This window comes from Ascaphus truei, chromosome 2 (genome assembly GCF_040206685.1).
Source record: "Ascaphus truei isolate aAscTru1 chromosome 2, aAscTru1.hap1, whole genome shotgun sequence".
In the NCBI taxonomy this organism is placed as follows: Eukaryota; Metazoa; Chordata; class Amphibia; order Anura; family Ascaphidae; genus Ascaphus; species Ascaphus truei.
In genome coordinates this window covers 204,841,931-204,863,194 of record NC_134484.1, presented here as the reverse complement: position 1 = coordinate 204,863,194, position 21,264 = coordinate 204,841,931, and the positions used below count along the sequence as shown (strand labels likewise).

Sequence of the window (21,264 nt, the reverse complement as noted above, 5' to 3'; positions counted from 1 at the left end):
TCGGTACAGCTCTTACAGACTGCAGTTTAAACAAACACTTATAGTGCAATAAAAAAAACCAAGTAGTACGATGTTGTTTTTTTTTTTTACCGATCTTTAAAAAAAATGTGTTTTTTCTAAGTGAATACCATTATAGCGCGATAAAACAATATAAAATCGCTCTGCAATGCACTGATTTTATCGAAGTTTAATGAATGAGCCCCATAGTGTATTATTGAGGCTATTGAAACTGCACTGACATTGTTGAGTGGCTCACAATAGTTAATTGTTCTTCACAGACTGAAATTTGGTGTAAGGGCATATGAGGCTGTACAAAGTCTTCTGCATAACAAAATGTATGATTATATTGCATAAAGAAAATAATCAAATATTTCAACTAAGTATTGAAGGAAGAAATATTTCACAAATGTAATTCTCATTGTTGCTCAATTCATACAGTTTATAATGGGACCAAATGTTATAATTTCTTTATATTTTCTTTAATGTTATACAAGTCTATACATTTATCCATGTTTGGTATGAAGATGCAATTTACATTTTAACGGTCTTTAAATTAGCCGACCCAAAGATCCAATGCAGCTCATAGATCTTTAAAAAACCCCACATTATTTATTGAACAACTGACAAATTAATGGAAAATTAAATTGGGAAAAACTAAATAGGATAGTAATAGAATTGTCTACATATTGTTGTCTCGGGAGACCAGGTTATTTACACCTTTTTATCGGGATCAGACATTGAGCAAAACAAGGTAATTAAATAAATTGTAGTCTACTCGCATAAATTCGCTTACACACATTGATACACAAAATACAGACAAAAAAGACACACTTACTTTTGGACTGGGGTCCATTTGGACTGGTAGGTGCAGGGAACTCTTTAGGTGAGTTTTACCCGGACCGGGACTTAGCCCGGAATTTCCTGGAACCAAAATTGGCATAAAGTTCAACACGCCACCGCTACGTTCTCAGAAGAGAACTTGGTCCCTCCTGACCGCGAGTTACTCCAAATCTCCTGGAACTCAAATTGGCATAAAATCCCAGCAGCGTCCGCTACGATCGTTTCTGAGAACTTGGGCACAAAAGTCGGGACTTACACTCTGGCAGGCAGGCTTTTCAGGCTTGAAATCGAAGCCGGTTTAACTGCTATTCGCGCAGGAGCAACTTTGAAAAGCCCGCCCACGCTCTTACTACCGCAGGACTACAATCTGATTGGCTCACAGATTCTTATAGTATTCCGAGTTTCACGGATTACTAAAATTAAATGAATATTTAATATCAGGTCATATGGACACAAACACACAAATCAAATAACAAAAAACATGTGTAACATAAACACCAAATATATAAATGGCTACTCCCACAAAGGGGATACTAAATAACTACCAATAAAAAAGCTTCAGTGAAGCACAATAGAACACAAGTTAAATCAAAACATAGTCAAACTAACATCCACTAAGGGATTTCTAAGACACTTTGATTTAAAATCCCAAATGAGGGGAATGGGTACTGGCCACAAGCAACAGCAGGTGCTCTGTGTGGACGCGCACTGTCCGGACTGCATGAACACACGGCAAACAATTAGCTCTGCTAGCGCTTCCTGGTTATCACGTTCCAGCCAATGGGTAACTGTGCAGGGCTGCCTCTCGTGACCTCTACGCATTTCGCAACCACGTGCTGTGTCAGGAGGTGACACGTGGTTGGCAAGATTTTAATTGCACTACTCACATAAGCTTATGCTTTATTTAACCCCTTCAGGGCTTTCACACATTTTCTTACCAGTCCATGGGACAACTATTACATATATTTAGTGTAGGTTGTCGTGGCATGCAGGCTTATAAATGCTTTCGCCAAAGGGTTTACCAAAATAACTCCTTTTCATGAGATTATTATTTTATTTTAGCCTAATTGGTAGGAGCGCAGGAATCGTTCTTTTTGTTTTTCTATATGTAAGGTCTATCTTTTTACCAGCAACACACAGGGGTGTCTGAGCATTGGCACCTTCTATTTCTCTTCTCCTTGGGGAGAGTGAGTGTTTACCATTCCCCTGACTCTGCTAGAGAGTCAGGGAAAAGTAAGGTCTGCCCTCGGTGCCCTTGGCTGGGGGTGGATGTCCAGGGACTATCCAAAGGCTGACGGCTAGAAAGGGTTTTTCTATAACCGGTATCTATTGCTGTATGCTGTGTTACTGTGAAATAAAGAGCTGATCCTGTGTTCAATTATACTGCTGCCTGAGTCTGCAATCTATCAGGGGGAGTGGGGTGAGTTCTCCTTCGGGGATTGCCTTCACATCTGCTGGAGCCTGCAAGAGACGGAGGCGCTGTACCTAAAGAGATAGAGACCCATGATGTACCCCAGAAGCCTGTCGTATTCTCCCCAACAACACCAGCAGAGACTCCGATCTACTGTGAGCCAGCAGGTATGCACCACCATTCACCATGTAATGGCAGAATCTTCCAGAGGGTGGGGGAAACACCGTTACATCAGTTTAGAATTGTATTACTGCACTTAAAGTGTAAGATTACAGGAAGATGAACCGAAATGTATATATAGACTAGGTCCCCCTGGTTCCCCCCTTCTGCCCTAACCGCCCGGCAGGGTTGAGCTTAGCCGTTGAGGCAGGAGCAGGTGTCAGCGGTAGGCTCGGGTAAGAGCTGCAATCAGAGAGGCGACTGTGTCGCCAGCGGCTCCCTTTGCAGGGCGCTGCCATGTTGCTAGGCTCGTGCAGGCGCAGTGTGAGATTGCGCATGCACAGAAGAGTGCAAGAGAGGTGGCCAATAGCAGGGTAGCTCCGTGAGGGAATACAACCCCCAGAAGCCACTGGGAGGTATACCACATGTCGCACAACAGCCAAAGGGCTGCATCTTCCAATGCAAGGGGATATTGATACTTTTCATGCGCTAGGAGCACGGCAGTCGGAGCTGGGAGAAGGAGAGTAGGTTATGTGTGCAGGGCATCTGTGACCCCTGCACTAGGCCAGAGAACCCCTTAGGCCCCAGCCAAACCCTGACTCCCCTCAGCTTGTGGTTGCTGCAGAGACAGACCCAGTAGTTAAGGACACTGCCCCTGTAGTACCAGTGTGAGGAAGCAAAGAATGACAAGGCACTTCAGATTTTCTAATGCTGAATTTAATGAGCCCGTGGATGTCTCTCGCAGTCACTTAAAATAAATTCGATTTTTTTATCATTGGTGTGCCGCTTTCTTTTGCGAAATACCCTACCTGTGGTGCTCCACTTATCCCTCACATGAGGTTATTTTTGGCTGTTATCTACTATCAAGCTGGATGCACGCCCAGATGAGCTTCTGTTTAAATCAACATTGGATGCATGCTCTGCAGAGCCTCTACCTCAACTAACAGTGAGTTACCTCCGGAGTTTCATTGCATTAGATAGGTTTATATAGCCTTTATGCTCTAAGTAGTCATATCTAAGTGTGGTGGTGAAAAGGGTGCACATTACCTTCGGGTTGTTGTGCCCCCCCCCCCCAGTACTCCATAAATCCCACTTTATGATCTAAGCCTACAATGGAGGCGACTACTATATCATGAGCTATAGGCAATAAATTCTAACGAATACTGTCTACGCTCATTATACCTGAGCAAAATACATAAGTATACATCATTATACTCCCAGGATCAATATGAATTGCTCACATTAAAAGGGACATTAAGAAGATTGTTGATAACATTATCTACCTGTGAACGGTTTCTGCTGCACCGATAAATGGCCTATATGTCTACCTGTACACTAATTAGCTTGTTATTGCACTTTGGTGATCAAAAAGAAACCAGCCCAAACTGCACCATGAGAACAGTCATGTTACATGTTATGACGTGGAACAGTCTTCATCCAGCAGCATCTGAGGTTTTTTTGTTGTTGCTTAGAGCATATGGAGATAGTTTTATCACTGCTTTCCAACGTGGTTAGCGCTTATCCTTATTGTTGTTATTTTGTTATTGTACTTGGTCTCCCTCATTATCAGGCACAACCAAAATATATTATCTATCCAGACCTCGAGTGATTACCCTCCCATCTCTGAACATGGCCCTATCTTTGCTGTTTTCACATAGTGTTCCACTGAAGCACAAACTATGAAAGAGGTCAACAGAATTAGAATGCTAAAATCAGTGTCAGCTTCTACCCAGCATTAACTTTATTATATGTTCTATCTTACTCCCTCTACTTAAGCAAAGAATTACAGAGAATTGCAGCATATATATCTCCATGTAAGATACTGTACTACATTATGTGCTCAGTTAACTCTCTCCTGCCCATGGTACACACTCCAAACATGTTGACGTTCCAAGTCAATTTAGAAAACTCTCAACTCCAATTCTTGTATGTCCAAAACAAAGTGGCAGTTGTCCAAAGCAAAGTGGCAGTTTTTCAAACATCACACATCACATCACACATATTCTGGCAGCTACAAAAAAATGAATCCTGCTTTTAGACTTGCTTACCAACCAGCAGAGCTATGCTACAATTTGTTTACACTTGGAATGGATACTTTTCTCAAGAACAGTTACCATGGGTTAAAGCCTTCCTATATTTGCAAAGGACATTATTTCTGGAAAAAACAAGACCTCTAGTAAAAATGCTGTTCATTGCTATATATTACCCTTTTGAATGCCGGAGATGTGTTTGTTATTAAGTAATCTGCAGACAATATCAGTAGCCTTGCAAAAGGCCATTGATCTAGTTGTGCCTGCCCTGTGGTACTCTATTCAAGGCTTTCAAATATAGTCAATAACCTTCTGAGAGAATCTTGTGTACCTAAAACCAACACTGTGGAAGTGAATGCGAGGTCAGTATGGTGTGGTAATAGTTTCAAGATTCTGGTTACACACATACTGTATTTGTACAAGTATCAAGCTAAGCAAAGGACATTTTCTTTACAGCAGACGTTCACTTCTTTAATAATGAAGTACATCACAAATTCAAACTTTGTTCTCACAGATGTGTTTTCTTTTGTTATGTTAATACTTGTATTTATTATTTCCATGGGTCAAAATTATTCCCCTTACTGTTAGCTTTAGCAGCAATTGCAATGTCTTTGGAATTGCCTTGGGGAAGAAAAAAAAAGGGTAATTTTGTCCAACTGAGGGTTCAATTTCAGATGCCTGAAAGGACAAAGGCTTTTTCATTGTTTATGTTTCCCTGCACAGGAGTCATTACCTCTTCTTTGTGTTGTCAAATGTCTTAAAAATAACAAAAAGAAAGTGGACAACGGTAATTCTTTAGCATCAAATATATTTTTATATATATATATTTTTAGAGGTTAAACTATGTTATGTTAAACTAAATAAACCAATTACTTTCCAATTGGAAAATGGTGTAGGATAGTTAGGCAGTTATCTTGCACTGCTACATATATGCATTCTGTATACATCTTTGCTTCCCTTCTAATCACAGATGTTGATTGTGGTAGGAAGCATAGGTCAGAAACCTGAAAGCACCAAAACACTACATCTTTTATTTTCTTCTAGGATTAAAGCAGGCCGTCTCTGTAACTGAACTGTTAATTTCATCTGCAGGGACCCCTGCTTCCAGAGATACTTAACCCTGGAGAAGGTACCGGTGTCTCTGTGCCTAACAAAATGACCAGGAAGGCAGTGACATCACACCTTGCGGCTTTCTATTGGCCCGTGTGACCTGGACATTTTGGCACGTTCTATAGTGCCGTGCGTGCGCTACGCCGTGCACGTGCGCGGAATTTTAGTTGGCTGACGTGAGTCAGCCCTTCTACACAAGGGCAGCGCGCGCGCACGGCAGGGAGAGGGGAGCCGACAGACAGCGGCGAAGACGGGGAAAAGCATCTTTTCGCGCCGCTACCGGCGCTGAATGTATGTATGTGTGTGTGTATATATGTATATGTGTGTATGTATTTGTGTGTCTGCACAAATGTAATAAATATTTTATTTTTACCAGTTGTTTTTTTTTTTAACACACACACACACACACACACACACACACACACACACACACACACACACACACACACACACACACACACACACACACACACACACACACACACACACACACACACACACACACACACACACACTGTACCTTCACAGTTCTCACACTATATTTACAAAAAGCATGCGGCACGTGCACGCGCCTTCGAACAGCCGCACTTACTATATAACAGCCCTTAAACTCCACAGAGATACTCCCACCCCCTAACAGAGCTATCCCTGGAAGCAGGGGGTCTCCGGTGCGTAATTTAACACAGTTCAGCTCAGGAGATCCCCTGCTTCAATCCTAGAACAAAAAAAAAGTTTTTTAAAAGATGTATTGCAGGGGGTTTTGCTGCTTTAAACTCTCCAAACGTTGAACCTCAATCATGCATGTACAAACACAGTGCTGAACGTCAAAATAGCATTACTATATTTGAAATATGAGTCTTTGGAAACGTTCTATGAGAAAAGTCCATGTGAACACAAAATGATGAGCTTACGTATAAAATCCCTGGAGTCAAAATACCCCAGTAAATGGAGATCATGGCTTCATTGAAGCATGATTTTTTAAATACAGGAAGTGACAATTTCTAAAACTTCCTTTATATAATTTAAAATATTATTTCATGAAGCCAATACTGCTGTAATAAATTGTGTTTTCCCATTGTGTTTTACATTAATGGTAGGTCTACCTTCTATGAATCTGTTCCACTCTTTTGCAAGTCAATACAAACCATTATTTGAGACATCACTGTGCATCACTAACTGGGGAAACTCTCAACTTAAGTATTTGTAGAAAATACCAAATGTAATAATATATGTTGAGTCTGTCTAAAGATCTAGGTGTTCTACTGTATCTTAATAGTTATACATGTTTTATTTCTTTAGGAAACCAAACATGTTATAAAGTATTGGTCTTGGCCTCTGCAGCCACAAAGCACTTGTGTAACGGGGATGAGTAGATGGTGCGCATTAGAAAATGGCATTGTAAATGGTGCGCATTAGAAAATGGCAGCCTGTAGAGAACTTGTTTTTGTACTAACTGTTCAATTTGAGCCCAATGAAATTAAAACAACAACAAAACCACTGAAATACTTTTTCATGTTGTTTAATTACATTCCTTTTTAGCCCAGTATGTCCACATTGCACCAACAAACCTCTTTTGCTTTTAGAAAGCTCGGTGCCACATAAGAGGCCAGTTGTATTAGTAATAGTAAGCAGCAGATCATTTTAAGTGGTGAATTTGAATAGTTTCTTCTAGGCATTAAATATATATTTTATGCATCAAACGCAGGGAATTATGAACTAATAATATTCAATAAATTCTTAGATTATTTCACGTAGCATACAGTAACTTCACAGACATTTAAACCATTTTTACAAATGACTACTGGTTTTTTTTCCTCACTGGGGGGATAAAATAAACATGAGTAGGTTTGCATGTCTTCCCTCACCACACAGCTTTAGACAAGAATTCTGGGTACCAAGTAGGTATGTCACTGACGGTAGGGGTAGCCGGCCATAATAAAGGTGAAGCTCGGCTGGCTGCCCTAAAAACTGTGTGGGAAAAAGCTGAGAGTGTCAGCTCTTGGGACCAGTTAATGTAATGCAATGTGTTTCCTTGTACCTTTGTTCCCATTGAAACGTCTCCTGTAAGGTTATAAGCTAGGGATGCCATGTGTGGTTAGGGTACCTGTTAGGAAATAGCTGCAGGACCGGGACTTTGGGAACAGAAGGTTAAGGGTGGATGTTGGGGGCAAATGGAGTTAAAACCAGTGTAAGGGGTCGCTGACCGGTAGTACCGGGAGTACTGATTTTTTACCCACAAATAGTGTATGATTTGCGGGTACACGTCTGTACATAAAGACGCTCTGTGTTATGGAATTTACATAGTTGATGAGGTTGAAAAAAAGATGTACGTCCATCAAGTTCAACCTATGCTAAATTTAGACAACAGATACTTTATCCTATATCTATACTTACTTATTGATCCAGAGGAAGGCAAACAAAAAACCCCAGTGTTATTTTATCTAATGATATCTCATAAGGGGAAAAATAAATTCCTTCCTGACTCCACGAATTGGCAATCGGATTAATCTCTGGATCAACATCCTTCCCATGTTTACTTATTTGGTATAGCCCTGTATACCTTTCCTTTCTAAAAAGATGTCCAACCTTTTTTTGAACAAATGTATTGTATCTGCCATCACAGTCTCCATGGGTAATGATTTCCACATTTTAACTGCCCTTACTGTAAAGAACCCTTTCCTTTGTTGCTGGTGAAATCTCCTTTCCTCCAACCTAGAGGGATGGCCCGAGGCCTCTGTACTGCCCTTGGGATGAATAGTTAATGTGGAAGCTCCTTGTACTGTCCCCGAATATGTTTGTATATATAGTTATCATATTCCCTCTTAGACACCTCTTTTCTAATGTAAATAAATCTAATTTAGCTATCCTCTCCTCATAAGATAGATTGTCCACCCCCTTAATTAATTTGGTGGCTCTTCTCTGCACTCTCTCTAGTTCCAGAATGTCTTTTCTAAGGAGTGGTGCCCAAAATTGTACGCCATATTCAAGGTGTGGTCTTACTAATGATAAGTGTAATGTAACTCTATGGGAAATCTTTGCCCCGCAAGCAAGTTCTACAATTGGGTTTTAAAACACAGTGCAGGAGCCTGTTTTAAAACCTAGTTGCAGAGTCCAAGTTCTCAGGACCATATTTTAGGGAGCAAGTTTTAGACTCTAAGTTCTCAATGTAAAAGTATGGGTATCCATTACTATGCAGCCAGCCCCGGTAATGTAATTAGTCGGGGGTCTGCATGGCAATGGCGGATCAAAGGAATGGATGGGCAAAGTGTCAGGACATCTGGCAGGTGGGGAAGGGCGGAGGAACATGTCTATGGATGGGCTCTCAGAGGCTGAGACCCTTTGTGCCAGCTAGACACTGTTGCACCTGCCCAACGGACAGAAATGGGATGGCCATGGGAAGGTGTTGCCGAGACGGAGCTCGTAGGCGCGATTTCTATTGGCCAGTTCATATTTCCCGCTTTGCCGGCATCCTGAACCTAAGCACGCCCCCTCCATTGATTGGATACCACCAGGTGAGCCCCCAGCTTGTTATTGGTGGTTGGGACAAACCCCCTCTCTGATTGGCCGCCAGTCTGTCTCCCATTTTAAAGATAGCCCAGCGGGTCTATGTAAGGAGACTAGCCGACCAGAGATCCAGACGTTCTTGTGGCTTGAGTCGGTGAGGCGCTGACGGGCTTTTCAAAGTTGCTCTGTTGCGAATAGCCAAGCAACCGGCTTCATTTTTGGAGCTAGGAAAGCCTGCCTAGCTGAGACTAAGCCAGACTTGAGGACCAAGTTCTGAAAATTGAACGAAGCGGTCGCAGTTGTGTGGTCTCGCAGAAAAGAGTACCGTGTAGCCCGAGATGAGGTCCTGGTCAGGTTAAGCCTTCCCAAGCAGGCACCTAGCACCTATTTGAGGCTAGTTTTCAACCCCAGGCCCCCAGTTGGTATGTACTGTATTTACTTTGTGTAATTCATGTATGTCTGCGGGCTTGTCCGAATAAACACAATTTATTCAAGAATATTGTTCTGCCTAATGAATGATCCCGGTATGGTTAAAAGGTGTTAAAAGTGCTCGTCTCCTGTGACAGTCACATTTTAGACTCCTATCTGCTCTATTAAATGGATTCCCTCCTCTTCCTTAATGTTACTTTTATGTCTGAAGCACTTATTCCCATGACCTGTTATTTATATTATTTGTTATTTATATGATTACCACGTGTATTACTACTGTGAAGCGCTATGTACATATATGGCGCTATATAAATAAAGACATACCATACAATACTCTCTCTAGGTGATCTAATCACATCTCTTAGGTTCAAATAACACCTCTATGCTGATTACACACAAATTTACTTTTCAACCCCTGAACTTACATCTGCTGTACAGACCAAAATGTCTGAATGTCTCTCTGCTATATCATCCTTCATGGCCCTTCGCCGACTGAAACTTAACATGTCAAAAACGGAACTGCTCATATTTCCTCCCAAACCTGACCCATCTACCTCCTTCTACATTACTGGGAAGTACTATCATATATCCAGTATTACAAGCATGCAGCCTAGAGGTCACACTCGACTCCTCTCTGACATTCTCTTCTCACATTCAAAAGGTAGCTAAAACCTGTAATTTTTTTCCTCTGCAATATCACAAATATACACTCTTTCTCCTCTGTTACTCAACTGCTAAAACTCTGACTCAGGCCCTCATTCTGTCCTGTTGTCCAGTCTTCCTGCTTCTCACCTGTCTCCCATACAATCTATCCTAAACGCTGCTGCCGGAATCACTTTACTCTTTCCTAATTCTGTCTTTCCTAAATCCCTGCTGAGATTCCTTTCCTGGCTTCCTATTATTTATTTATTTATAAAATATTTTACCAGGAAGTAATACATTGAGAGTTACCTCTCGTTTTCAAGTATGTCCTGGGCACAGAGTAAAACAAATAATACATGGTTACAAGTACAGTTACATAAATGAACAGGGTATACATTATATACAAGACATTGCATGCACAGTTAAAGAAAATATATATTATGAGCATATGAAACAGTTACAGACCAGGTTAAAATGTGAGACAGCCTTAGATTTGAAAGAATTTAGACTGGTGGTGGATGTGAGAGTCTCTGGTAGGTTGTTCCAGTTTTGGGATGCATGGTAGGAGAAGGAGGAACGACCGGATACTTTGTTGAGCCTTGGGACCATGAACAGTCTTTTGGAGTCTGATCTCAGGTGATAAGTGCTGCAAGTGGTACGGGTGAGGAGCTTGTTCAGGTAGCTGGGTAGCTTGCCCATGAAGAATTTAAAGGCAAGACAGGAAAGGTGAACTTTGCGCCTAGACTCTAGTGTTGACCAATCTACTTCTTTGAGCATTTCACAGTGATGTGTGTTGTAGTTGCATTGGAGAACAAAACGACAAATTGAATTGTAGAGGGTGTCAAGTTTGCTAAGGTGGGTTTGAGGTGCCGAGCCATATACTATGTCTCCATAGTCAATAATTGGCATTAGCATCTGCTGTGCGATACGCTTTCTGACCAGGAGACTTAGGGAGGATCCTGCATCACACACTCAATTCTCCACCTTACTTTTAAGGGTTTACACTCTTCTGCCCCTCCTTACATCTCAGCCCTAATTTCTCACTATACACCAGCCCGACTCTTGCGTTCTGCTTAAGAATGTCTTCACTACCCCTTTTATGTCTAAAGCCCTTTCCCGTCTTAAACCTTTCTCATTGACTGCCCCACACCTCTGGAATGCCCTTCCCTCAATATCCGACTAGCACCCTCTCTATCCACCTTTAAGACCCATCTTACAACCCACCTCCTTAACGAAGCATATGAGTAGCTCTGTGGCTGATACTATACACCTCATACATCAACCGTGGCCCTTTGCAGACGCACTTACCTTCCTACTGTCTCTGTACATTCTTCCTACATACCAATTAGATTGTAAGCTCTTCGGGGCAAGGACTCCTCCTAAATGTTACTTTTATGTCTGAACCCTTTCTTCCCATTATGTGTTATTTGAAGTATGTATACAGTATGTTGTCACATGTATTACTGCTATGAAGCGCTATGTACATTAACGGCGCTATATAAATATAGATATACATGTGTCCTGTGGTGTTATGGTATCTCACATATTAAAGAGTGGAAGGACAAGAACGACATATTCAGGTGCAACCACGAGTATTCTAAAACTTGCCTTGGAAATTCTGGGGCAATATCCAGGTAATGTATGTATGTCTTTATTTATATAGCGCCATTAATGTACATAGCGCTTCACAGTAGTAATACATGTGGTAATCAAATAAATAACAGATAATATAAATAACAGATCATGGGAATAAGTGCTTTAGACATAAAAGTAACATTAAGGAAGAGGAGTTCCTGCCCGGAGGAGCTTACAGTCTAATTGGTAGGTATGGAGAACGTGCAGAGACAGTAGGAGGGAGTTCTGATAAGTGCGTCTGCAGGGGGCCAAGCTTTATGTATCATGTGTTCAGAATATCCACAGTGCTATTCATATGCTTCTTTAAGCAAGTGTGTCTTAAGGTGGGTCTTAAAGGTGGATAGAGAGGGTGCAAGTCGGGTACTGAGGGGAAGGGCGTTCCAGAAGTGTGGGGCAGTAAGTGAAAAAGGTTTAAGGCGGGAGAGGGCTTTAGATACAAAGGGGGTAGAAAGAAAACATCCTTGAGAAGAACGCAAGAGTCTGGATGGTGCATAACGAGAAATTAGGGCTGAGATGTAAGGAGGGGCGGAAGAGTGTAGAGCTTTAAAAGTGAGGAGAAGAATGGAGTGTGAGATGCGGGATTTGATCGGAAGCCAGGAGAGGGATTTCAGGAGGGGAGATGCTGAGACAGATCTAGGAAAGAGTAGAGTGATTCTGGCAGCAGCGTTTAGGATAGATTGTAGGGAAGACAGGTGAGAGGCAGGAAGGCCGGACAGCAGGAGGTTACAGTAATCAAGACGGGAGAGAATGAGGGCCTGAGTCAGAGTTTTAGCAGTCGAGCAACAGAGGAAAGGGCGTATCTTTGTTATATTGCGGAGGAAAAAGTGACAGGTTTTAGAAATGTTTTGTGAGCGGCAAATGTGAGAGAGGAGTCGAGTGTGACCCCTAGGCAGCGTGCTTGGGCTTGGGCAACTGGGCTACTGGGTGAATGATCGTAGTTCCAAAAGTAATGTGGAAGGAGGTAGTAGGGCCAGGTTTGGGAGGTAGTATGAGGAAGTATGAGGAGCTCTGTTTTAGCCATGTTGAGTTTAAGGCGGCTGAGGGCCATCCAGGATGATATAGCAGAGAGACATTCAGAAACTTTGGTTTGTACAGCAGGTGTAAGGTCGGGTGTTGAAAAGTATATTTGTGTGTCGTCAGCATAGAGGTGATAATTAAACCCAAAAGATGTTATTAGGTCACCTAGAGAGAGTGTGTACAGAGAAAAGAGAAGAGGTCCCAGGACAGAGCCCTGAGGTACCCCCACAGAGAGATCAATAGAGGAGGAGGAGGTGTTAGCACAAGAGTTGTGAAAATATCCAAGAATCATAAGTTCCAGGTTTAGAAATCAAATTACTATTAAGAGCACAAGCCAATGAATTCAGTAAACAATAACTGCACCAGTGCTAATAGATGGCTAAGATTCTGAGGGTCAGGGATTTTAATCACCCTCTATGATGACTGTTGAGTGTGACAAATACTAGTGATATCAACTTTAAGCTGTTTAATGACACAGCAAGTGAGCAAACAAAGTCCAAAGTGAGCTGTCTAGCTTCCAGATAACATACTGTGGCAAACGGACAATAGCATAACTTTTTTGGATGTAGACTCCTTGAGCCAAGCCATTTTGCAGGGGTGTTAACCACAGGAATAAGTCAAGTTCGTGTACAGAGTATTCAGTTAAAAAAAAAAAAACTTCCAGCATCTACAAGGCTGTTTTGAGTATTTGGGGGCTATTCATTAAAATGTGATCGTGCCAACCGGGGTACAATCAACAGAAACTCCAGCTGAAGTCAATGGGAGTTTCGGTGCGAGTGTGTACCGAGCTGCACGTAATTTAATGAATAACCCAGTCTGCGTGCTGTTTTTCTGCTTTACCTTGTTCCAATATCCAGCCAACTTCCATAATCTTTAACCAGGAAGAAAAAATGCTGCAAAAAAAAAAGGAAATAAATAAATAACATTAAGAAAATGCAGGACACATGAAATACGAATACAAGATCCAAAGTTGTTTCATTATTTCATTGCATTTAATGAATGTGCAACACTAGCTACTCTAACAGTGAAAGAATTACGCCATGGTTGCAATTTCTTAAACAAAACACATGATACCTTTCTATAAAGATTATCAAAATGCTATCACGTTGAAACAAGATAAAATGCTGTCTTTTCAGTGGCCACTTATGGTCTGGCCATGACTTGCAAAACAGTATTATTACAGCTCAACCCTGTTATAACGCGATCCGTTACAACGCGAATCCGCTTATAACGCGATGCAAGCGTGGCTCCCAATTTTCATATTTATGAATACTTTACAACTCGATTATTGGTATCTTAAATACTTTATTGAACAATGCATACAATTGTGCATTATTTCTAACACGATCCGCTTTTAATGCAATGTGATTCTTTGGACCCCAAGCACAGCGTTATAAGGGGGTTGAGCTGTATTATTATTATTATTATTAAGCTTTGACGTGAAATGAGTGCATTGCCATAACTTTGTCTGTGTTCACTACACTAACACTTTTCTTCAATGAGCTACTATGCTATATCATGGGCATTTTTTTTTTTTTTGCTGGAGTGAATGCAAAATACAAAATAGCATGTTGTACACAGAGTATGTGTGTTTGTGTGTATATATTGTGTGTATATATTGTATATTGTGTGTGTATATATATATATATATATATATATATATATATATATATATATATATATATATATGTACATAAACACACACAATGTTTATTATTAAAAATATAACTGTCCGTCACATTGATTGCACTTTAGTGTCACTTAGGCAGCTTAATAGCGGGAAGTAAAATACAAGCTTCAAGATGGCATAAAAAACATCAATATTTTAAAAAAGCGATATCATATGCACGACGAGAAAGCAGCATCAAAAAACAGCTGCAGAAGCAGCCAAGTGAAATACTTTGGTTTTACACTGTGGAATATTTTAGGAAAATAGGCTCTCAATCTGTGTGTTTACTTGTGTTTTTGTGGAGTACATGTATCAATATGATTTTAGTTCATCTGTGTGCATGATGTTTATAAAGCACCAAATCACTTCCATCCTGTTTACGGTAAAATGAGCCCTCAGCCCCAGCCCAGGATGCCAAAATGTGTTACATCCCTCACATCATGCATCTGCTGGCACAAAAGGGTCATTTACCAACACAAGCAACAAAAACATTCTGCTGGCTTTAACATTTAATATTGGTCTTAAAGACTGCCTGCAGCGCATTCCAATCGCTGTATATACCAAGTGCTAGAAAGCCAGGTAAACAAGTTTAGCACGGATACAATTGTATAAAAGGTATTCAGAAAATACATGCGGTACACACCCAATGACTGTGTTTCTATAAGGGATCATGGTCTCTAATGAAAAGAATAGCTATAGCAGCTAGAGAACAGAGACTTGACTTTATAGACTTATCAAGCCTTGTGCAATTTCAAGCTTAAAGGTGAATTCCAAGTTGAATGCATCATACGTTTTTCTTTTAACATGGGTGAGAATCAGGAGGTCGCCACGGCTGAACCGCTGCTACTTCCTGGTTGTTTAAATCCCCTGTGTCACGTGAGCCAATAGGGAGACGCGGCAAATTGTGCTGTTGCCTATTGGCTCGTGTGATGTGGGGGATATAAACCGCCATTTTCTTTATCCTTCCCCCGATAATGATATCTGGAATCAGGGGGTACCCAAAGCTGAAATTAACACGGTTCAGCGCCGCACACACTCCCTGCTTCCTGGGGGGAAAGTGCTCCTTTAAGTTACAGTTTGTGAAGCAAAAGTATTTAACACATTATTTTGGTATGAAATTCAATGGTGTTATCTACTTATTGCAAGAGGGGCTCTTGGCTTTAATTTTAGGTCCCATATAGAAGGATTTTAAGATGCCCAGAACATTGATTATGGGGCTGTTACATCAAGGCAAATGTGGCGTAAAATTGACACAAATTGCATCATTTTTGTGTTGCATTGCTTTGTGTCAATGTATGAAGTTGTGCGCCATGTAAGTCAGGTTGCGGGAGGGGAGTGGCAATAGGAGTTAGGGGGGTTACTTGGTGCATGCACTATGAGATGTATCAAACGATGCATCGCTGTGCGTAATGATTTTTAATCTGTGTTTGCATTAAAAAAATCTGCCAAGTCTGACGTGTAAACTTTACTGGATAGTAATTTGCATCATGTGTAGTAAGTAGATTTGTGTGGACTCGTGTAAATCAGTATTACCCATCCTGAGGAAGAGAGAACTCTCGAAAGCTTGTCTAATATCAATGGTTAGTCCAAATAAAAAAGGTATCACCTAATACTGAAGTACAGTATTCATCACATGTAGGAAACTCAAACGTCAGACGTAAATGCAAGCAGTAAATTGAGCAATGTGTCAAAACAAACTTCTTTCCGCACTTTCTTGACTTTGATACATAACTCTCCTTAAGCGGTGCCTTTTTTGCCAATACAATTTAGTTTGCTCTAACTACCTAAATACCTTGTGGACATCCTTGTACCAGGGTCCCACCTATCAAATAGACGTTCTCAGAGATTGTACGGTGTATGCTGTAGATGCTTTGTGCTGACCTCCAGCTCAAAGTATTTTTTCTTTTAATGAAACCTCAATAATGAAAAGCTTTAGAATGATACTCACAATGCACAAGGAGCCCAAAAAACTCAGGGAGGTAAGTAAAAGTGGCAGAATTAGCACATTTGAGAAACTAAAGAATTTATCAAAGGACACTTCCAGAACTTTTTTACTTGATGTAGATGTTAATAAGGTCTTTGATACTGTGTGTCCCAGGCATGACAAGCTAAAGTGCTGTATCTGATGACTGCATTGCTATGAACTATAGAAGATAATCAATAGGTTGGGCTCAGATGGTTTACATTCTTGTCAAAGGGAAAGTTTATTAGGGTATAAAAAAGGACCATTTGCTGCTTAAAGAGACATTTCCTTTTGGTATTAATGGCAGTGACATGTTTAAGGAGCTACATCTGGGTGACTGATGGTAATTGTTTTTTTTAGCAATAATTGACCCCAGTATGTATTTCTAAATCATTTTGTTAAAGTTTGCTAGTTAATATTGTGTTCAAAGACTGGATGTTTGATTTCCTGTAGCTATTCCCTTTTGTCTCATGTCACAACATCTGCAACAAGGGTTTACACAGCCAGAGCCCTACAATCTCCTCCCCCCTTATCGTAATTCGCTCCCTAAGGACAGGATGGGCTGGCCTATGGTAAATAAACCTCTTATTGACCAATACTCCCCATTCACAGACATTCTCAATGAACGTCCGGAGAAACAAAAGATGACACATTGTTCTCCTACCAGGAATAGCAACTTCCAGGCCAACGACCATTTCAGCCTGTTTACAATACTGTAATATGACTTGCATATGATTAATACTAATTCTCTTTGATACACATATGCAGATTATTAGCTCCAATATTGTCTGTAAAGTTATCTTGGGACACTGGTAGAGGAGCCCCGGTGATCATTTATTAATTTCTTACTGGATCAGGTTGCCCATCACTGCAGTAAATCATCCAACACGGCGTTTCTCGCCATGAGATAAGAATATTACATCAATGGTGCTCATTTACCGAGGGCACAAAAAAATGGCGAAAATTATTCACATAGCCGATGGAAAAAATTAACTGAGGAAGGAGAAAAATACACTTGGGGTCTAGTCTGAAATAAACCCTAAAGCACACTGTAGCAAATATATATATATATATATATATATATATATATATATATATATATATATATTGTGACAAACGGCTTACTCCGGGGCTCCGCCGTCTGTCCGGGACTGTTAGAACACGGTCTTTTAGGGTAGGTTAAATGATGAGACGTCACGTACTGTTCCTTTAAACAGGCTATGCCTGGTTTATTCAGTCCCAGGCACTGAGACTGCCACAGTTTAAACAGAAAACAAAGCCAAACAAAAAGCTGCTCGTCTGAGCGATAACTTAAACTTAGATGTCCCTGACTCAGAGTTGGAAGTGGCTTGTCCACTTCCACCAACAAAATAAGTACCTTTGCAGTCTTTAGACAAACTAACAGAATGAATGAAGCGATTTGGGAAAGAGGCTTTCTCACCCCTCTGCAGTTCAGCAGCCTTCCAGGCTCTTGGGCGGGGCCCAGAGGAAACAGGAAACAGGTCTTATATACCTGAACTCTAATCAGCATGACAGGTGACAGAAAACAGGCAGCAGACAAACTGTGGAATGGAGTGCCTGTACCACGAGGCTGCCCTGTTCAGCTCAGACAGGACAGAAACTGTTCAGTATCCTGGGAGCCCTGTATATGGAGTTTATTACCAACCCCTGGTTTCTGTCACATATCCTCCCCCCCAGCTCAGACCTCGAGGGGTGAGCGACCATGGATATTAGGGAGTGCATCCTTGACAACCCGTCGGCATTGCCATGTTTGTGCCCCGACCTGTGTTCCACAGAAAATTTAAAGGGCTGTAGGCTTAGGAACCACCTGGTCACCCTAGCGTTCTTCTCCCTATTTTGACACATCCAGGTAAGGGGTGCATGATCTGTGACCAATCGGAACTTTCTCCCCAACAGATAATACTTGAGTGTCTCTACAGCCCACTTTATTGCGAGACACTCTTTCTCGACTATGGAGTAATTTTTCTCCTGGGGATTTAGTTTCCTACTTAAATAAAGGATGGGGTGCTCCTCCCCTTGAGACTCCTGGGAGAGTACCGCCCCCAGCCCTACCTCAGATGCGTCGGTTTGGACTACGAACTCTTTGGAGAAGTCAGGTGTGACCAACACTGGTTGGGCACAGAGAGCTTCTTTCAGGCTTCTAAAGGCCTGTTCGGCTTCGGGGGACCACTTTACCATTAGCGGTCCTCTTGCTTTTGTGAGGTCGGTTAGTGGGGTTGCCTTAGTTGCAAAATTGGGAATAAACCTCCTATAGTAGCCAATTAACCCCAAAAAGGTCCTTACTTGTTTTTTTGTGACTGGCCTTGGCCAATTTTGTATCGCCTCTACTTTGAGTGTTTGTGGTTTGAGTAACCCTCTACCAATAGAATACCCCAGATACTTGGCCTCCTCCAGACCAATAGTGCATTTAGCGGGGTTAGCAGTTAGTCCAGCAGACCGAACTGCGTCGAGCACAGCTTGGACCTTTGGAAGGTGGGACTGCCAATCTTCACTATGGATTACCACATCATCCAGGTAGGCGGCAGCGTACCGAACATGTGGTTTTAAAATTTTATCCATCATTCTTTGGAATGTGGCGGGAGCTCCATGTAAGCCAAAAGGCAGCACCTTATATTGAAAGAGGCCGTCTGGGGTTGAGAAGGCTGTTTTTTCTTTTGCCCTTTCTGTGAGGGGAACCTGCCAGTACCCTTTTGTTAGGTCTAGGGTTGTGAGATATCGGGCTTTGCCCAGTCTCTCTACAAGTTCATCCACCCTGGGCATAGGATAAGTATCAAATTTTGACACCGCGTTTAGTTTCCGGTAGTCATTACAAAACCTTGTTGTACCGTCTGGCTTTGGGACTAAAACTATAGGGCTGTTCCACCCACTTTGGGATTCCTCAATTACGCCTAGTTTTAGCATTTTTTTAACCTCTAAACTTATAGCCTCTCTCTTGGCCTCTGGGATTCGGTACGGTTTAAGGTTAACTCGGACCCCCGGTTCAGAGACTATGTCATGTTTAATTACGTTAGTTTTACCTGGCTGTGTAGAGAAGATTTCTTTGTTCCTTCTCACTAAACTCTGGACCTCTCGTTTCTGATGCACGGACAGTGTTTCAGCTATGCTAACCTCTGGGTCAGTTTCTTGATTCTCTGACGGACCTGGGGGTACTAGGGTTAACAAGACCTCTCTATCTTTCCAGGGCTTGAGTAGGTTTATATGGTAAATTTGCTCAGGTTTCCTCCTACCTGGCTGCCTTACCCTATAATTTACTTCTCCCACTCTTTCCAAGACCTCATATGGCCCATGCCATTTAGCAAGGAATTTACTCTCCACGGTGGGAACCAGAACTAGTACCCTATCACCTGGAAAAAAAATTCTGACCCTAGCACCCTTATTATACGTATTCCTTTGTGCTTCTTGAGCTTTCTCCATGTGTTCCCTCACTATGGGTAGGACTGCAGCAATGCGGTCCTGCATTTGGGCAACATGCTCTATTACACTTCTGTAAGGGGTAACCTCGTGTTCCCAAGTTTCTTTGGCTATATCCAGTAAGCCCCTTGGATGTCGGCCATACAATAGTTCAAACGGGGAGAAGCCTGTGGATGACTGGGGAACTTCCCTAATGGCAAATAACAGGTATGGTAACAAACAGTCCCAGTTTTTCCCATCCTTATCGACCGCCCGGCGTAATATGCTCTTTAAGGTTTTATTGAACCTTTCCACTAAACCATCTGTTTGTGGATGATAGACTGAGGTTCTGAGATGCTTGATTTTTAGGAGTTTACATAGCTCTTTTGTTACTTGGGACATAAATGGTGTTCCCTGGTCAGATAAGATCTCTTTAGGAATTCCGACCCGGGAAAACAGAAGTACTAACTCTTTTGCTATGTTTTTAGCAGAGGTGCTACGTAGGGGAACTGCCTCCGGATATCGGGTAGCATAATCTAATATTACCAATATATGCTGATGTCCCCTAGCAGACTTTATTAGGGGTCCTACTAGATCCATAGCAATCCGGTCAAATGGTACCTCTATTATGGGAAGGGGTACCAATGGGCTGCGGTATGCTTTGAACGGGGCGGTGATCTGACATTCTGGGCATGAGGAACAATAGTTTGTAATTTCTGCCAGAACCCCAGGCCAATAAAAGCTTCGGAGAACCTTTTCTTTTGTCTTTTCCACCCCTAGGTGTCCCCCCAATGGATGACTATGTGCGAGGTGTAATACTACGTTACGGAATGTCCGTGGTACCAACAATTGTTTAGTTGTAACTGATTTTCTTTTATCAACCCGATATACTAGGTCGTTCTCTACCTCGAAGTAGGGGTAAGCAAGTGACCTATCTGGTTGGCCATGAGTACTATTCTGGTCCCGTATATTTCCCCTTGCTACCGCTAATGTGGGGTCCTCCCACTGGGCCTTCTTAAAACTCCCAGGACTGACCTCTAGGTCAGCGAGGGTCTTATCCTGTACTGGGGTGGTAAGTGCCTGATCTACATCTTGATTTGGGGTATTCCCTACCAAAGTAGTGATGGGGAAGGGAATTTCACAGCACTCCTCCTTTTCCCCTTTCTTATTTGGGCCCTCGTCAACCTCCATTTCTGAAAAAGGGAAAGGATTTGTTTCTTCTAACACTTCGTTATGGTCTGCTATTGAACTCTGGGCGCTATTCTGAGCTGGGGACCACATTTTTAGAAAATGGGGAAAGTCGGTCCCTATTAACACATCATGTGCCAGTTTGGGTACAACACCCACCTTGAAATCTAAAGAACCAAATTCTGTTTCAAAAAAAACATCAACAGTGGAATATTCATGATTATCCCCATGTATACAACAAATTGCCACTCTTTGT

At 41.7% G+C, this 21,264-nt stretch overlaps 1 protein-coding gene across 5 annotated transcripts in view; it reads right to left on the bottom strand.

Moving 5' to 3' along the window:
• PIGN (phosphatidylinositol glycan anchor biosynthesis class N) overlaps positions 1–21,264 on the bottom strand; it is a 318,676-nt gene that overhangs the window by 56,483 nt on the left and 240,929 nt on the right. For all 5 annotated transcript variants that reach the window (XM_075585879.1, XM_075585877.1, XM_075585878.1 and 2 more), the window contains one exon: positions 13,618–13,670. In XM_075585879.1, the coding sequence (XP_075441994.1) occupies positions 13,618–13,670 (53 nt within the window). The remainder of the gene's footprint in view (positions 1–13,617; positions 13,671–21,264) is intronic.